At 37.4% G+C, this 19997-nt stretch overlaps 1 protein-coding gene across 1 annotated transcript in view; it reads right to left on the reverse strand.

Annotated features, from left to right (window-relative positions):
• Positions 1-19997, reverse strand: part of MYO3B (myosin IIIB) — a 199470-nt gene that overhangs the window by 140009 nt on the left and 39464 nt on the right. Inside the window, exon 8 of the mRNA XM_067298626.1 lies at positions 5897-5962. Within this exon, the coding sequence (XP_067154727.1) occupies positions 5897-5962 (66 nt within the window). The remainder of the gene's footprint in view (positions 1-5896; positions 5963-19997) is intronic.

The following is a 19997-nucleotide window of genomic DNA, read 5'->3' on the forward strand; positions in this document are numbered from 1 at the left end:
CTCTAATTGTAGAACAAGGAATTAAGCTGTTTTCTCTATGCTACAAGTATGTCTGACTTTAAAAACTACTGGTAGGAATCAGCCATTACTAGCAATTACAGTGCTGCTCAGTCAGTCTAATGCAAAGATACTGTATCAGTCAGAAATGTTTTATATTTTTTTGCAACACCAACTTTTACTACTTATCATATTTCCATCCTTCTGCCTTTCATACCATCAAATATGTATTCCAAACACACCTGGGCCATCTGGAATGTATGTTAAATCCTTTCTTTGAGAACCTGAATAATTAAACTTGAAAAAATAAGTCCTCCTCTAAAAACAAACTCTTACAAGATTAGCATATACATACTCCACTTCTCCTTGTCATTGAAATCTGTCAAGAAGCACAAACTGGAGCAGCTTAAGTTTAAATCTGAGCTAACAGTTTAAGTATCTTAAGAAAAGAGTATGGCAGAAAGTATCATGCAGAAGCAAAAAGAAATGGCATCGCTGACCTTTTCAGGATCATAGACAAATGGCAACACAAGAGTGGCTAGAAACTCAGCTTCTAGCAGCGAAGTGGTCAGAAGCTGAGAGGTGGCAAGGTTGCACTGGATGGGAGTGCCGTCCTTCTAGAATCGCAAAAGAAAAGGCTGATGCATTAGAGACTAAATGCAAATTCCCTGAGACGCTGCTAAGCTACAGAACACAAGTGGGATTCTCCTTGCAATGTTCTCTGTGTTTTATGAATGAAAACGTATGTTTTGGGAACAGAGAGAGAACACACACCTACTCACAGCTCCAGATAAATGCATGAAGAGTATCTGTAATGTCTCATTCCCATTTTAGGGGAGAGAGAATTTGGAAAGAGACAATATCATAAAGATTTCTGGAAGCAGAAGTAACTAAACTCCTAAGAGCATCTGCTGAAATACATGTTCCTGTCATCTCCCCCCCTGCATCTTAGCGTTCCTTTCATGTCTAGCACTTCTGCTTTACCTTCTCAGTCTTTTGTCATGCTGAGACTTGACTTAATCAAATATTATGGAAGTTAGAACCATGAAGTAACAGGTGGTAGCTTCCTGCCTTTACATTCCCTTTGAAGTAAAGCACAGAGATGGCAAACATCGGCTACTACATAAGGCTTTACTTAAGAGCACCAGAAGCCTCTAAGCTTTAAGTTGTTTAAAAATGCCAGGGGAAGAGCAATCTGCAGTGACTAACTGAAAAACTGAAATATTGGCATGTGATGACAATAAGATCTTAAAGAAGGGAGCAAAGAAACTTTGTCTCATCAGATGATTCTTTCACACTCTCTCTCTGACTACCTTCTTTCATGCAGCTTGCTATTCCTAACATTGCTAACGCTTCCCAGATAGACTTCTTGTCACTCCACCAGGGACATCCATCCCTCTTACTACACTACCACAGTACTGTTGGTCTTTATAGACAATTGAGAATAAACTCCATAAACCAAGGGAACAGTCACTGCTTATCACTAATGTTAAGGAACTTGACAGTGTACTTTACTGAGTGAAAGATGTTCCTGATATTATGAGACCTTTAAAATCTAGTATGATTCTTTAAAGGTCCAGGTCTTCAAACTTGCATGGGTATTTTTCACCCCTACTAATAGCTGCAGTTTTTTATTACAACTGCTTATTAGGAAGCTGAAAATAACTGTATCCATATATAGCCCACTCATCTGTATAAAAGCACATGCAACACTCGGAAGTGATGGAGATCCTATCTCTATCAAGTTACTATTTCCAGTTCATCTGTAGACAGATTCTCAATGTCTACAGCAATTAATAGAATGAGAAAACTTACAGATTTGATGGAAACCTGTAACATCGAAATCTGTATCTTTTGACATTTGTAAACCTCTTTGTCTTCCTAGACACTGTGAAATTAATGAGTTATCAACTGCATATCACATTCTCAGTGGCAGAAATAGTAAAATGGTGTTCATGTAATATGAACAGAATGTCACTGAACAACTGTTTAGATTGTGAAAAACTGATCTGCATTCAGAAAAACAAAACCTAAATAAAGCACTCAAAACATACATAATCTATATGATCTATTAATTAAATTACTCTAATTGATGAAGTCTCATCAATGTGAAATTCAGCTTGCAAGGTTGTGTTTAAAAATGAGTACAAAAATTTAAGTTTATCAAGTCTGAAAATTAAATTTGCATTGTATTTACAATCTGTCATTGCTAAAACAAAATATACATTACGATGATAAATGTATGTGACCACAAATCCTGTAACTTCAAATTTTGACTTTACTACTTCCTGAATTTCTTAATTCTTTAATTCCCTCTAGCTCAGGAAAGACTAATTAATTCAAAGAACCATAATAGCTAATCATTGGTTAAATAAATTTAAAAGGAAAATGTCTGTCCCTGGAGAGACCATTGCTCATTTTAATTAAAATTACCATTTTGTGATGTAATGTAAATAAAGGTTATTGTATCCTTCTGCTCCAAAAGCATATTAACTCTTCTAACCACCTCTAGAGATAATTCAAGGTTTAAATTGCCAAGGAAATTATTTGCAGCATATGAGCTAATTTTAGTGAACTAGGTTTTTTATTCCTTCATAAAATAATAATGCAGATTATACGTTAAAATGAATTCTGAAACACCGCATGTGCAAAATGGTAGTGGACACAAATTTTTATCTTAAGAGAGTGGACAAAGATATCCATGCTGTAGCTACCAAGAAAAAATTTAGCTTCAGAAGCATTCACAGCCAAAGAAGGGAGCGATCTCTTCATCACACCTGATTTTGAACACAGAAATGAACACAGGTAAAAGCACCATTTTTAGGAGCCACTCCTCCAATAACTGATGGAGTTGTTTACACAGCCTTAGAGGAAAAGTAAGCACTATCAATATGTAGTTAAAACAAATAGAAAATTGCCTCTCATATTATGAGCATAGCAGCCAGGTTCTTCATGGACATTTATAGCAGTAAAGATAAATAGACAAACACAGAATTTTACTGACCTATTTAAAAGTATGTATGTGCTGTGTATATCTCAGTACACACCTATTACAAAAGTAGGCTTGTGCCAGAGGCAGTGTGGCTGAAGTCATGTTTCTTCTGTATTTTTACAACAAAATACCTAACCAAAATTAGCTATCTTATTCTAAAAATCTTTCGGAGGACAACACATTGCAGTCTTCATCTCAAGTCAAGGTCAACGGCACTGGGAATAGAAAGATAAATTCACCAAGCCAGGAACTATCTTGGCCCTCTCTCCATTTGGATTTTGTAAATATGTATCCGACTTAATTATGCTGCCGCAAAACCATACCTCTAGGGGCAATGAAACCATAGTAAAAATATGGACTTTACTTTTGAAAAAATATATATGATTTCTGTTTTAACAGTTTAAGGAATTATGTAAGAAGGTGCATTGAAATTTCCAGCTCAGACTGGAAAATCACTACAATGTATGAGTGAGTGAACAGGTTTAATAAAAATGTCTATTAAGACAGTAAAAAGCATTCTGGCATTTCAAGGCATGAAAAAAATGAGGAGGAAAAGCTACAGTGAACAGCTTTGGTAATCCTGGCATAGATGAAATTATTGTGTCAACAGAACCCAAGTCAATAGTACGCTTAGCCCAAGCTGCATACTCCTATTTTATCAGTACAGAGGTCTGGCCCACAACTTGAACCAGATAAGCTTGTTATGCAAATGCAGTTAGCCATCAGGAAGGAGGTAGATAATGAAATTACTCTAAGGCTAACCACTCATCACAAGGGTGACAGAAACATCAGGCAAGGTCCTAACATATGGATAAAAGGCAGTATGGAATTTATACAATCGCTGCTTTTAATTTATCATGACTAATCTGTCACAAGGCAGACATCAACAAATGCATAACTAATGCATATAAATGAGTCAATTATCAGTAATGGCTAAAAGGTTTGCAGTTGTATGATCCAATGTTTCATTATTTACTTTTTTTTCTGGAAAATTCACTAATGTTCATTCAAAACTTCATATATATATTTCATAACCTTAGCACTGTAACTTTACTAACACATGCACAAGAATGGAGCAAGGTCACATAGAACCCTATTCCAATGTTCTCTTACAGGTAGCTACAAAACTGGCAACTTTATTACAATTGTTGCATTTCTTTGTGTTAAGAGACTGCCTATAAGTATACACCTTACTTCATTGCATATGCTACCCTAAAAACGAAAAACAAGATTTGAGAACCTGCAGCTCTTGCTGGCGAGAGGAAGTAGTTAAGTAAAAGTAATTAAAAATCAATTTGACTAAAAATATATAATTTGAAGACATCAAAAACCCAAAGGACAAGATTAAAACTAAGTATAGCTACAAAATACTGAAGTCTGACTTCTTTTATGAACAGTGCATGCTGAGTTAAAGGAATGTTAAGGAATATTAAACTTAATTTTTTGTATTGTTCTCAAGCTCAGCAGGGGCTTCTAAAAATAAAGATACCAAGAAAGAAAAACCTGAATGATAAGACAGAAGCACAATGTTTCTGAGAAAGGAATGTAATCTTCTTATTTACCAGCTGCCCTGACTCTCTAAAGCATGAGCAGAACATAATCCACCAGCGACAGTGTTTCCCAAAATGTTCGCTACTGTCCATAAGGTGCCATAAAAACAAGCTTTCTGTATAATGGAATGGAATTCATTCACCACTCACAAACTTCTATAATTAGCCACTGATTCTGATATAGATTATAAAGTACACTGCTGTGAAAACAAGGAAATGTATTATGGAGAAACAGATCTTGGGTTCATCTTCCCTAAAAAAAAACATATTTCTACTACCTACACTGAAAGAGATTCTGAGCTACATTTCAGTAATGATAGTAATGGCCTTCACCTATAGGCCAACCAATACATTCTACCTTACCTTCCTGTCTGATTAAAGACCAATGTAGTAAATAATCTTTTTCCTGGACTATTAATAGAAATGGCATTAACCTTTTTATTTTTTACTTCTCGTGAAATAGGAAGATGCTACACAACCTACTGAAAAGGAATCAGATTCAAGTAGGGATACCGTACTCTTGCACAAGTAACTGTAGATATGTTATGGAACAGATAGATTCAAAATGGACTTTTCCAGGGTTTCAAACATATGTTCAAAAGGCAATACTGAGGAATGGTGTTCAAAGCATTTAGTGATTTGAACAGTGTAAACTTCACAGGGGTTTGATAAAATTATTTCCTGTATTACACAGTTTAGGCCATATTGGGTCACAATGAAATCCTAATGAACCCTAAAAATCACTCATAAAATTTGCTTTAAGATTTTTGGATATAATGCTAATAACCACTAATTTCTGACTATTATTGTAAAAAAAGGAAAAAAAAAGACTTATGTTAACTCAATGACAGCCACATCCACAAAGTCTGTAGCATCTAGATAATCTACTGCACTCTTCTACAACCAGTATTCAATTAATAGATTGGTTGGATATATTACATACTGGATACTAGCAAAGTGAAGTGGAAAAATACAACTAATTTTTTCCTCTTCTTCTAAACTGTTATTTTAAATTGACAAGCAGTCATTCCCACTAACACTTTTTTCCTTTGACACAAAACTTCACCGTAGAGCCATCAAGCAAATCAGGTATATTAATAAACCTGCCCTGGGTCCATCAAAAGTCAAGAAGCTAATCAACTAAGAAGCTCAGAGAAGCTGTGAAGCAAATTACATTAAAAGATCAAACTGTGCTGTATAGGTTTCAGAAACTGAAAAACGGTCTAGAGTCTATGAAAAGAAAATTGAAATTAAAACCTCCTATACAAACAACAACTCCATAAAACAAATTCTGCTTTCAGTCAGTCACACACAATACATACTGAATAAGCTGTTTTTAAAGGCAAAAAAAACTCACTGTGAAATGAAATGGTTGAATCCTCTGCACCATTTTTCAGGGTGTAGCAAAGTGGGAGGAGGATTTCTGGAAAAAAAAAAAACCCAAAGTTTGGGGGGTTTAAATGTTAACGTTTACTGGAATTTTCTTACAGATAGTCAACAAACATGATATTGGTTGCACAGCAGAGAAAATAATGATGCAGAAAGTAATGTCCAAACAGTCTGTGTCTTCAGAGGCCTGTTGGTTTTTTCTTGCTGCTGTTTTCTTAACTGACAATTATGCTCTTTTCATGTCCTCCTCCTTTTATTTCAATGCCTTTGAAGTTGGCAGTCAGTATAGTGCACACACTGCTTCCCAACATTTCCCTTTCAACTCAGCCGGACTCAGGAAGATCAACTGAGACTGGAAGACTAACCTAGTCATTACACCCTTGACCCCAGACCATTGACTCTGACCATGACTTTTTAAAGTATGGATATCTTCATAATAAGAACTATCATGCTGTCAACAATCTGTGGGATTTTCAGTCAGGATTTCAGTCTGTTTTCAGCCTGGATGACCTAAAGGATAAAGTTTCTACACTATAAACTGACAGCTACATAAAATATTAAAAATAGATGTTATTTTTAAAGTGACATTTAACACACAATATTTTTTACATCACATAATAAGAAGGTCTTCCATATGAGTTACTTTTCAAACTCTAAAGGGTTATATGTTAGTTGGCATATAATTACTTTCCTTTCTCACTGTTACAGGTAAATCACATGAACAGAGCTAGGCACGTAGGTCATATTAAGTGGACCAAATTTAAGTGGCTCAAATTTAAGTGGACCTCTCTATAGCAAGAAAGGTTGATGAATTGCATATTGTATTATTATCTTCCAGTGGTTTTTTCTTCAACTTAAATTTTGATAAGTATTGAGGTCCATTTAACTTCTTAAGAATAAACATGTTTTTTTGCTTTTATGCAACCTTAATGCTTTGTATTTTGCTGCATTTCAGGGCTTTATGTAAAGGATCACAGGTTACTGAACTGGCAAAAAAATTTGCATATGACTTATCCTACAACAGAAATCCTCACTGACAGTCCGCATTGTATCATGAATCACTCTCATTTAAACCAGGGCCACGTTCCAGAACAAGACACTGCTTGGAAACATCTCACAAAACAAAAAGACAAACAGCATGAACACAATGTAAATTAGCGCTGATCTTCTTAGTAGTCTCGAATTTTTCCATGGATATTAATTCAAAGAGTAGTCCCATTTAAACAATTATCGTCCTCAAAAATCAAAACAAAACAGTTAAAAAAATGCTTATTTGTAATAGATGGACTATTTTGTTCATCTGTATCTATTCAAAACAAATGAAGTCACCTAATTTCATCGCAGGTTGTCATGTTTTCTGAAATAAATATGTTATTACTTTTCTCTTTTGTTATAGAAGATTCAGGGAGTGCAATTTTCTTCATGAAGTAAAGAAATCGAAAAAGTTTGAAATGTGCACCATTTGTCAAAGTTATCATTAGGAGAAAATACTATGGGTTATTTTCAGCAATAGTAATGTTTCAGCCCTGTCTTCCATTTACCAGGTTCGTATCTTCATGCACATCACAGAATCTGTGGCTGCGCAGGAGAATACAAAATACAGCAGAGGATTTCAAGAGATTCTCCAAGAAAAAGCTCTGTATCAAAGAGAGGTAAACTTGGAAAACCTCTTTCTCTATAATGAAAATGGTTATCAGTCCACACCCCTCACAATCATGAACTTTGCAAACAGCTTGAAGAGACTCCTAACTGGGGACAGTATCAGGTATTGTTTTAGTCTTTATTTTGCAGGAATGGTACTCCATCTGATAATCTGGGTTTTGATAATAGCAGCTTTTATTCTACTGCCTGGAAGTAAGCGTATATCTTTTTAGAATGATACCAGCACTAGCTACCCAATATTTGCAGTGCATTTTTGAATTTCATTGCAAACTAATTTGCTTTTTTCAAAGCTCACTTGCTATTCATGAAATAAGTAGTTTTGTTTTTCGTATTTGCAATGTTCTTTCCATGGCGGTAACAACGGTGCTTAAAAAAACCATATTGTTTGGAGGCACTATTGATATTAATCTCACAGAGAACTTTCTGGAAAAAGAAATAAGTACAGATACTTATATTCCACACAGATGTTATGATGTAAACAGGTGGGATTTCATCATGGCAGAAGAGAAGAGCAGAGCAGATGTCATTCAGAAAATATATTTAGTCATTTGCGATTTAATGACTAATGGAGTAAGGCACGTTTTTAACCACACAGAACATATTATTCCCAACAAATTACTGAACTACTAAGCTCTCACTGACAGCTACTGGTAACTCTTTTAGAGGTGGCTGAGTATGCTATGTACCAAATCATGAATTATGGACACACACACACACGACCAAGGAACTTATAACTCTGTAGATGTTTTCTTGGGCTTGATACTTTTGTATTTTTTGATGAAAGATGCTATCTTATTCCTAATACCTTCTAATTTGTGTTAGTAAGGTGCTTTTGTAGTAAAATCATAGAACTGGTAGTCCTTTGTACTTGAACAAGTCACTAAATTGATGCTTCAAGTACCCCATCTGTACAATCAGGCTGATAAACCTGACCAAAGCCTTAGCTCCTTAGAATCTGTAAAGCACACTGGGGTCCTTTGATGAAAGATGTTACCTAAATACGAAGTATTATTATTCCATGTATATGGTTTTACTCTTTATTCTCTCAAGAAGATGAAACATTAACACTTGGCCCACTGCATAGCATGCAGTCAAGTTTGGAACTGCACATTCTTCACATTCACTAGTGCAAAAGCTAGTCAATTCACTTGTTTTTGTAATGAAAGTCATTTCTCTTCTCTTGCTTCAAGATAACATTATGCTTCTCCATTTAGCTTGTACCAGGTGATTCTCTGGAAACAGTAATACCCTCACAGCCAACTACAAAGACAAGAGGTGTAAAAGTTCCCATTATTAGAGCTACACAAAATCCAACATCTGGAGTCAGCTAAAAAGGATTCATGTAGTTAAGAATAAATATGACAACATATTAAAGTCTGGTAAAGGCCAGACTATCTAATATAGTTCTCTGAGAGTCATTTTGAACAAGGAGAAAGAAAATCCAATGATAACTAATAAAAAAATACAATAGTTTCAATTAAATCTTGTGGATGCAACTCTTCAGTGCTTCAGGACCCCAAAACTTAATGACAAGTCCTTCCCATGTGGAAATTCTCACAGTAGAGTTGATTTTTTTTCTTCATCATTTTTCCCCCCAATAATTAGCATCTTAACTCTAGGTATCCTTATGTCATGCCCTGTGGTTCTTCCTGTAAGTCAGCATGGCAGACCTTTTGGTATTCCTCAGTGCCACAGTACTAAGCTGCTTTGTTTCTCTCTAATCTAGCTTCTTTCAGGACATCTTTACTCTGCAATCTTAAGTACAACTATAACTTCCACCTGGCTCAAAAAGAAGCAACACTGAATTCAGGGTAGCACAGGGAGCAAGGTGAAACGGAAAATCCAACCACCACCTTGGGCAAACATGGCTCAGTGCCCTGTGCATACAGCTCATGCTGTAATAGTTGCACTACAAGGGACACATGTTGTTCAATGGATCAGATAACCTGGGGAAGGGCTGTGGTGAAGAAAACCTAAGATGTTTGCACTTCATGTCCTAGATCTGCTGCTTCTGTTTGCAAGTTAGGATGTAATTAGGCACATGTGTTAAAAGGGAGTCAGAGGATGCTAAGCGCATGGGGTAGAGAGTATCAGACTTGACATTGAGATAAACATGAGCACCTCACTTCTGAACCACATCTGGAAAAACAGAAGTCAGTCACTGCTACTGTCACTGCACCTTCAACATCAGCTGCAGAGCAGCAACTACCATACGCTTTCCCAATAAATTCTGCACCCAGCGCTCCCAAGATTAAAAGAGTGCCTGGCTGTGTGGAAGCTTCTTATAATCCCTCCAAATGTAAATCTTGGACAACCTTTTTGGGCTAACCTCTTCAACACTGTACTGATATAAGATAGAATAGGAAGGGTAATCATATAGCCAGACATCTGTCTCAGCTCAGCAGCAGCTGCTAACACTGGCTCTTCACTGTTAGTTGCCTGAACATCTGTGTAGCTCACAATCTGCACTCAGATAGGAAGTAGCCCAAAACAGGCTCACCCTTCTCTGTCATCCTGTCCTTAAAGAGTTTCCAGACAGGGGCATAGGAAGTTCAGTTAAGCTTTCTACCCACGCTCTGCCTAAGACACCACAAATTGTGTTTCACGGTGATGGCAGAAAATACTATTGCTTCCATGGCACTTCCACAGGCAGACTCCTGCAACAGGGCATAAACTCAAGTTTTAGGCCTACACAAAAAGGCAAATATGGAAGGGTAACTGAGTATTTAAGAATTTAAACTTTTTTTGTGAGCACACCATGTCTTCTGCAGTTTGAAACTAAAAATACATTAAAACATTTGTGATTCATAACACTTACTAAATAAAGAGAAAAGGTAAAACAAGTCACATACATTATCGGATGCAAAACCACAGAGAAACACAACACTTGCTTCACCACTTTGGCTCAAAGATCTAACTAGGGCCATTTGTGACTCCAGATTACATTAAATTCAACACAGGGAGTTCTATCACTTTTGTATCCTTGCATCAGCTGACATCACTGAACTTCATGAGCATCTGGTAGCTTCTGCAGTACTTAAAACACATTCACAGAAAAACTCAAAAGCTACCTCTTATAAACTTGCTGACATAACTTACTCTCCTGTTCTCCTCTTGAAAAATTAGAATGAGCTACATGTAACCTTCCAATTATCTTTGCCATGTATATGAGAAGCTGAAGGACAAAGTACTCATATTTTCTAGTATAAGTGATGGAAATTGAAAGAAGTAGATACAAAAATTATTGCAAAAGCGGGTATAATTGGGCTTGTCTTTTGAAAATGTCCTCCTTTGATGCAAGATGAGTAATCAACCATTCATTTCCCAACTTCATGTCTTTTTTCCTTTAGTTCTTTCTATAATTCCTAATTAGTCATAGAACTACATGTTCTATTTCCTTAGGCAGACGCATTGCTCTTGTGAGGAGTTTGCCTACCCTGGTGATCTGTGCCTTCCACGGTCACAGTGATGCTGTCTTTCACAGGGAGTTTTGCATCAGTAAGGACTGCAGGATTCAGCCTGTGCAAGAGACCCCATACAAAAGCACAGTGCTCCTTAGAACACGAAGACATGAGCAAGGAAGAACTGCTGCTGAATTCTGAATGATACACATGCAGTTATGTTTTGGAAATATTTTAATCTGTCAAGCTTTATGTGTTCTCTGTCATTCACCCTGCCTCCAAAGTCACAGCTGGCAAAATCAAATGGGTCATTTTACCATAATAAGGCCAATGATGCAGTTCAGTGAGCACCATTTGTCCTTTACATTATGCCGTGAGCGTAATTACAGATCACAGATAATAGATCTTTATAGGCAAAGAGAAAGTAAATCTTTTCATCTTAAAATGCTTCTCTGACAAACTAAAAAATTTGGAAACACACTTAACTATTTTTTTACACTACTCCAGCAAATTTAGCCATATATTTTATAAAGATAAACCAAGACAGGGCCTCCAATGACCAGACTGTATCATCAGCCTACCACACTGTTTCTAATGGAGGAATTAGCAGATGAATATCCAACACCTGTCATCATGAACAGGCTCTGGAAATCACAGCCAGGTACATGCATGTTGTGAAAATTTTTTTGAGCAGTTTGAAGTAAGGCAACCAGACACAATAGTTATGTTGAGAGTTGCCTAGGTTTATACAGAGTCAGATTTTATGTGAAATAAACCATAAATGCCTATTTCCTAAATCTAAGTGAAACAGCCATAGAAAAAGCTGAAAGTTAACCATGTGTAATAATGAGATTTCATTACAAAAGGTTACATAAAACCTATGGTTTACATAAGAATTGGTGAATATTTGACTTTAATTTATACCTGACAAATTCTCACACAAGTTTCAAGTGCTGCCCCTGCAAAGCATCAGCAGCTTGAGTAATCCCCTGAGACCAACCACAGGACTCTCAGCAGGGCTCAGAGGGTTTCCTAATGTACTCCATTCGCAGTCCATTCAAATCAACCAGAGCTTTCTGCTGATCTGACTGAAAAATTCAGGTCCTAAACAGCCTCCCATTCATCTGCCTCCTACTTAAGGCTACTGAAGTTTTACTGATGTCCACTAACATATTTCACCGAAGTTTGCTCTGTAAGAAGCAGGGTACTGGCTTCAGCTCTATCAGGTTAGGATAGAAACTGTAGAGTTTTGTGTCTGCAGCAGCGATCAGCGTGAAACCTCCCTGTATTTGGAGGCAGGCCTTTGAAGTTGTCATTCAGGTGAGTGGAAAGCTGTCATCAATTTGAATGTTGCTGCATGAAGCCTCCTTGGTTGGAAACCACAGCAGCACATTGCCTCTGCTCCTCAAGAGGCCAGGAGATCAGAAAGAATATGGGACCTATGACGAAATTGGAAGCAATGCCATAAGTATGGGATCTGGGCAAAATGGCTCCAGATCCAAAGCAATATCTGCCCACTGAGCAGGTCTGAGGGGCTCCAAAGGCAACTGAACTTCCTTTTCTTAAAATGCCTAGATTTGTGAGAGTCTTGACAATACTGGGTACCAATCTCACTTAAATCTTAACCAGATATATAAGCTAAGCATTCCCACTCCTATCCAGCCTACAAGACATGAACTACATGTTCAGAGACCAGATGTACCAAAACACAACATGTGAGACACAGCTGGAAAAGGTCGTAGTTCCTCACATCCTCTTTATCCTGCTTCTTAGGGCTTAGCACAGTCATATATACCTCTCTCTGGCAAGGGAACAGTCTAATCCCAGATCCTAGCGCTCTAACTACCTAAGTGTGGGCTAAGAGGGGGGCAGCTAATCTATCCTTTTTCTGTGAGAAAGAAGGGTACAGTATATCCCAGGAAAAGATTCAACATGCCAATCCCAGAGGTATTTATGTCCCTGCAAGGAACAATACTGATATCAAACATCTTCAGCTTTTCCTATGAGCTAGCTTAAATGTTTCACACTAGGTATATTGGCTGTTATGGATCCTGTACTGATGCACCTTTATCTAGGCATTGTACCCAAGATACCTCACTCAGATACATGCTAAACAGCAGGACATCCAAAAGCGAGGAGCAGGTATGCCCCATAACATCCTGTTACAATTCTCACCTGAGAGCATTCATATAGCTGGATTGAGTGGAGACTTTGGATAGGTAAATCTGCAGTCTTCCAAGGCCCTCAAATTGCAGGCCTTCTTACTCCACTCTCTTAGACCCATGATATCTGAAAAGGCCACAGTCACGCTTTGATTTCTGTACTATATATTGGCCAGCAAAAGACCACAATGACAAGAGTGGCTCATATACCAGCAGTAAGGCACATTCGGTGTGATCCACACAGATACTTTACAAATGTTCCCAACTCCAGAAAGGCGACAGTGCTATTTGTTCCTATGAAGCTATATGCCCATGACATATAGCAGAAATAAAGTAAAAGAGCCATGATGTTTGCATGTTTGTACTGTTCTGGCTTAATGCAGTAGTCAAGCTAGCTCATATATTTTTACTTCACTCTGCTGTGGAAGCACGTCCTTGAAATCTGATCCAAAACGCTGAGCAGAATTCAGCTCAACAATCTGGAGACTTTGATCACAGATATAAATGATCAGCATCCGGAGACACAAAATCTAGAGAAGGGAAGACAAGTGCTCTCTGTCCTGCTGCTCACTGCAGCTCTATTTCCTTCCACACAGAGCCTAGCATTTGTCTATGTGAATTTTAGCCATTCTGAGCAATTAAGCTCAGAGCACACCTCTTAGGAGTTATTAGTACTAACAGACCTAAATTCTGATTTACTTACTCACCCCTCATGAACCTCACCAATATACCAGAACCACAACCACAAGCCCTCCACACTGGGAGAGGGAAGGGAAAGTGAAAGTATGCTCCTGCCAAATTCACTCTCCAGCCTTCTTCCCTCTGGCAACTGATTCACTTCTGAATAGTTCATCCTTTCCACTCCTTCTCCCTTTTCTCTGAAGGGACTACTGTCCCTCTTGTAAATCTCTAGTTCAAAACCGTCAACATACGATTCCAATTCTTACCAATCAAATATCAAAGATGTAACCACTCAAATAATGTGAAACTGCCTTAATTCGAACAAGGATATGCTGCTTTAAACCAAGATCAAAACCTAGTGAGGGGAAGAGAATCAGTTAAGAGGAAGCAGGACACAAGTCATTATTGCCTCACTGCTGAAAGAGAAATATTCTTCTTGCTTAAGTGTTTTAGTATCTTTTAACTACAGAGACAAAGTTTTTCCCCCATCACTAGGATGGATGCTCTATATTTACCATAGTGTGCACACAGTGCAAAAAGTTGGGACTGAATCCAACAGTGTATGATACATCTACTTTGAATTGAACATTAAACAGACAAATATAATGAAGAGACCGTAAGGTCTTAATTGCTTGAAAGGATCTGGAGGAAAAAGGCATTTTTAAAACTACTACTTCTTCTTCTTCTTTTTTTTTTTTTTTCGGTAATACAGGGTCCTAATCCAAAAAATACAAACTGGACATCCATTTTCATCCTTTCCCAGAAGAGAATGATGGCTCTTACTAACAGGATTTTCGTTACACAAAGCCACATGTGCCCCACTTTGCTTGTGATTTTACATGACTATTTATTTATTTTATTGCCACTAAATAGGTAAATTAGCAGATTAAAATGAGATTCTGGCCTAGCTGTAAAACAAATAAAAATCCACAAAAGCACAAACATCAACTGCTTCTTTAAAACACATTTAAATCAAGATTTATTCACAAGTCTCCAGCCTAGAATATTTCATCAACCAGCATAATAATGAACAAAAAATCAATGGTAAAATATAGTCAGTTCCAGAATTATGCACAAATCTCCTTTTGATTTTCCAGATTCACTTTATGCATTGCCAGAAGAAAAGCACTTCAGGAAGAATATAAAAAGGCTATCAAAAGAAACCTCCTTCACATGAACAACCCTGTTTCAAAATGATATGTTTGTGAAAAATTGAAAGTCACCTTTAAAGTAATGAGTATGGATATAAATAATGTGTTAACACATTAAACTATTCTCAAGGTCAAATAATAACCTTCAGAAAATACATTAAAAATAATCTCAATTATATTTTTTTTTTAGTTCATACAGAATGAAAGAAAATGGGTGACAAAGTATTGCAAGCTGTTCTGCTTGGGAACATCTGGATTATCTTTGACTTTTTCCCTTGAACATTGCAATTCACAGGCCACTGGTTTCAGTCTGATTTGGCAGCTTCAAGGTTTCATTAGCCTTTTTCAGTACCTGAAAAGTCATCATTTATTTCTGTCATTTACTCTTCAGTTTTCAGTTTCAGTTTCTGGCTTCATCGAGACAGAAACAAGTATTTTATTTCACAAATACCTTTGCATGCAGGTGAACACACACAGTTTTGCTTTCAAGTGGTCAAGCTTCAAAAGAGGTATTTAGCATAATCCAATTATAATTATGCTTTGTCATTTCATTTATTCACAAGTTTCAAAGAGTTAAGGGGGCATCTGAGATTAACAGCAGTAATTGAAATAGAGGAAGTAACGGTAGAGATTTTTATTTATAATCAGTTCACATCTTTACTGCAATGTAGTATTTTGCTTTTCTATTAAAACCATGGCTCTGTGAATTTGCAAAGCAGGAGAATGTCAACTGCCAGAGAAAAATGGGACAGTAATACTCTGTGCCTGACTGAAATACATATGGTGTTGTCTAGACACTGCACTTCTGCAGTTAGAATATTAAAATATTGCAATTACACTGCATATTTGTAGAGTTGTATCGGAAGCTAAAATATCTGTTAGGATGCAAAAGTGAAATTCCCACAGAAAAATTCCTAAGGGCAAGTCCTCCTGCACTGTATGCGTTACAAACTCCCAATACCCATCAGCCAGCAAGAGGCGTGAAGTAGGCCACCTGGCTGAAGACACTGCCCAGTGGAGCAGATACACTCTTGGAAAGCTGACTAAAGTTGACTCAGTGAGAGGAAAACTAGCAGGGATGCTACAAATCATCCCCTACGAGGAGGAGGACAGGATTAACAATGGAAAAACTAGACAATTTGGAGTCTTACACACAACCTGCCTAGGTCCCATAATTCTGTGCTCCTGCTGAGACCTGTGTTTACCTGAGACACCCCTACACACGAGGTAAGGCCCCATCAGTACCACAATCAGTCTGCCAACAAGCTTTACACTGTCTTGGACACACAAGGTAACACAGGGTCCCTCTGATCTCCCAACGGGCTGAGACATGCTTTTCAGGGCCTTCTTTTCCCACCAAGAGTGCTGTATTTTCACCAAGTTATTTCCATGAAAAAGGGGACTTGTTTCACAGAATCACAGAATGGCTGAGGTTGGAAGGTGCCTCTGAAGATCATCTAGTCTAACTGCCCTGCTCAGACCCAGGTCAGCTAGAACAGGTTGCTAACAGGAGCACAGTAAGTTATTATTCATTTCACCACATGAGCAGCCAAACATCCTTTCCCTCTCCCTTCCAAAAGCACTGGCAAAAATGTGATTAGGGTGAACCAATTCATTTCTGCTTTGCCAGAGAAACATTTCTGCTTCTTTAGAGAAGCAAAGAAAAAATGGAGGGGGGAAGCTTGGACCCAGCTCCCTTCCACAGAGGAACCTTTCAAGCAAAACATTCCAGTTTCAGTGACATCCTTTAATACATTTAGTAGTACTTCTGATTATCCTACACTGCGAATTTGTAATTTAAAAAAAGTTTCATCCAAAAAATCACACTAAACCCATGTTTCAATGCACCAAAGAAAACAACCAATCCTTGACCAAGTAAAGGTTCTTGTACTGTTGATAAAAATTCCTGTTGCTCTGATCTGTACACAGCATTATTGGGATAGTGTTTTCACTTATAATTGTCCTACCTGTGTATTTTATTTCAAAACCATGACATTTCAGCCTCTCAGGGGATTTGGTAATCTGTTTCAACATTTTCCTAAGCTTTGTTTTTTAGCTGTTAAGAAGAGATTTTGCAAATACAGAAAAAATAATGTGCATTTACGCTGCCTGTCATCAGCTTTGGGACAGAGTTTGGTCACTATGCAGAAAAATAAAGGATGAACTGAAGGTTGGTGGAGAGGACTAGGATCCTCCTCTTTCCTGTGTTCTTAGCAAAGACTATACAAAATAGGAGTTTTCTGCCCTTGGATGGTCAGAATTGTGTCAGACTGTCCTGACTATCACACTAGCCAATACCAAAAGGGCCAAGTTGTCCACACACTGAAACATAAATCATCCCCTCTGGTGCTTTCCAGAACCTGAAAAGGTTTGTGCTTATCTTAGGCTCATCAGGCCTCAAAGGTATCTTGATGGACTTCTGAGAAGACACTAGCCAGAACTTTTGGAAAGAGAGTAGAAGCAGCACCAGAAATCTGAGATCCTTCATCTTGTTTTTGGGAACTGATGACTATTTTGCAATAGTTTACAAATACCAAATTAATATCAGTACCCTGACTCATAATCTGTTGATCTGTTGATAGTAAATTGCCAGGAACAGCAACATATCTGTGTCCAGGAAGACTAAATTTGACATGACTCTTATGACTAATGTAAGCAAAAGGCCTTTGGTATTTCAGAAAAGTAGTTAATACAAGAATAGTAAGGTACAGTTAACAGGAAAATGCAAGGGGAAGAAGCAAGAAATGGTGAGAACAATTAAGGATATGGTAAAATAGACGTAAGACCAGCCTGACCCAGGGTTATTTGCTTCTCTGATTTCAGGGACCAAAAACAAAACCCAGAAGCACCACTTCCATCCTGGCAAGGCAGCTTCAACTGGGTACTAAATGAGGAGTCAGAAGATAACATTTTCTGTCCTGACTAGCTCTGCTAGTAAACTGCTATGAAATACTGGGCAATTTTTTTTTTGCTGCTTGTGCTTCTTCTTCACCTCCATTTCTTTGTCTGATCAATTTAGCTCTTATTTCCAACAATGAAGACGCTTTTTTATCCTACCATTTCACACAATGGAACCTTTTCTTAGTTGAGGCTCTTCAGAAATACAAATAAACACAACAGCAACCCTATAAAATAAGCTTATTAATACATGCTTGATATAACTGGTACGAAACATGGAATTCAGTTATTAGGGTTGACAGAAACAAGCGCCTAGACTCTGCACTTTCAACAGGAATCATGGATTACTCTTTATTCATACTTTTTCATGACTCAAACTTCCCTTACTCTCTTTAGTCTGGTGCACAGCATTGTAAGAATAGTGGCAACAAATGACAAATATTATTCGGACAGCCAAACCAGTCTGGTTCTGAAATAAATACTTACAAAAGTAATACATTAGTTAATGATGGACTGTTAGGAGTAGCATAATAAAAATTCTGAAGTAATAGGTTGAGTGTATACTGGACTAAATGCTGAAGCATAAAGAAATATACAGGATGTGTAAGAATACCGTTTTTAAAAAAAGGAATTATCTTTTAAGGTAATCTGCCTTCTGAGTGTGATGACTGAATGTAGAATGGAATTTAATCCTTCTCTCTCCTATTCCTTCAAGTAAACTTTTTTTGAAAATGCTTGAATTTTTGTCTGCTTTTTTTTTAATGGTATTACATAGGAATCTCTCTAGATTACGATTGGAGTGAAAAGTATTAAACGCAATACAATACGTATGAAGAATTTATTCCTTAGAAAGAGCATCTCATGACAGCAATTCAAATAAACATTGTCTCTTAGGCAGAACTAAATAACAGAGATAGCTATAAAACAGTATCCCAATAAGCCTATAAGAAGCTATTTTAAAACTCACCTGTCTCTTGGAACAACTTGGCAGGCAGTGGAAAATAATAAGGGAAAGATATTGACTCACATGAACTAGGGAGTCTGGCAAGGGATAAAGGTAGCTAAAATAAATTTAAGACAGAAAACACTAAGGGTGGGGGGGAAGGTGTAACAAAGCAATTAGTGTTGTAACGACAGACAAAAAAACCAAACTACAAAGCTGAAATACTAAAAAATGAAATTCCTGTCATGGAACTTGTGAGTAGTTAACGCATCCAGAGAAAAAGAAGACTTGAAAGGAGCAATGGTGAATGACAGACATATGAAAAGGAAGTGTTCTGAATGTTAGGAGGCAACATCCTGGCAAAAAGGAAAGAAAAGACGATGCCAAAAAGGGGAAAAATCTCAAAGGAATAACAAAGTAAGAAGAGGAAAAGGTGCAAATGAGAGACAAAAAGGACGATGAAGGCAAGTAAAATTAAACCCCCAAAGGCAAAAGTAAGATATTCTCTCAAAACAAAACCCACAAAACCCACAAGCACCTTCGCTAAACACTTTGAGGGGACTGAAAAGGACAGAAGTGAGAAAGGAAGAAGGTGAGAGGGGAGATAATTAAAATAGTTAAAGCAGCATAGTGATGAAGCATGTTTGGCATACAGAAGAGAGCTGACATAAGTTATTTGGTATGGGTATGAGAACATGGACATTTGACCTGGGGAGATGAAACAAGAAAATAACCAAGGATATAATCTAGGAAACGGAAAGGAGGACAATACAGATTGGTAAGAAGGTACATTTTGAAGACAGACTGAGTACCCCAAAAGCTAGATTACCACATGACAGACTGTGGTATCCAGGAATGGATAACTGCAAGGTAGCTAGAGGTGCAAGAATGGACAGGAGGGATACATTAGAATAAAGTAGCAGCTATGGGAAAAGCATGTTGTTCAAACCAGAGAGGCAAAACTTCAGGTGAAATCTGGGTGCCCTAAAAAAATCAATAGATTTTTGCCACTGACTTCAATTGGGAAAGGATTTCATCTTCCGCAGACATTAATCAAAACCATAACATAAACAATACAATACAATAGCAGTAAGCATTGAGAATACCCAAATGTCTTTTGGATGCCTTTTTCTATAGTAAATATTAACACCCTGAACAAAAGTCTGAATTA

The sequence above is a fragment of the Apteryx mantelli genome, chromosome 6 (genome assembly GCF_036417845.1).
Source record: "Apteryx mantelli isolate bAptMan1 chromosome 6, bAptMan1.hap1, whole genome shotgun sequence".
NCBI classification, from domain to species: Eukaryota; Metazoa; Chordata; class Aves; order Apterygiformes; family Apterygidae; genus Apteryx; species Apteryx mantelli.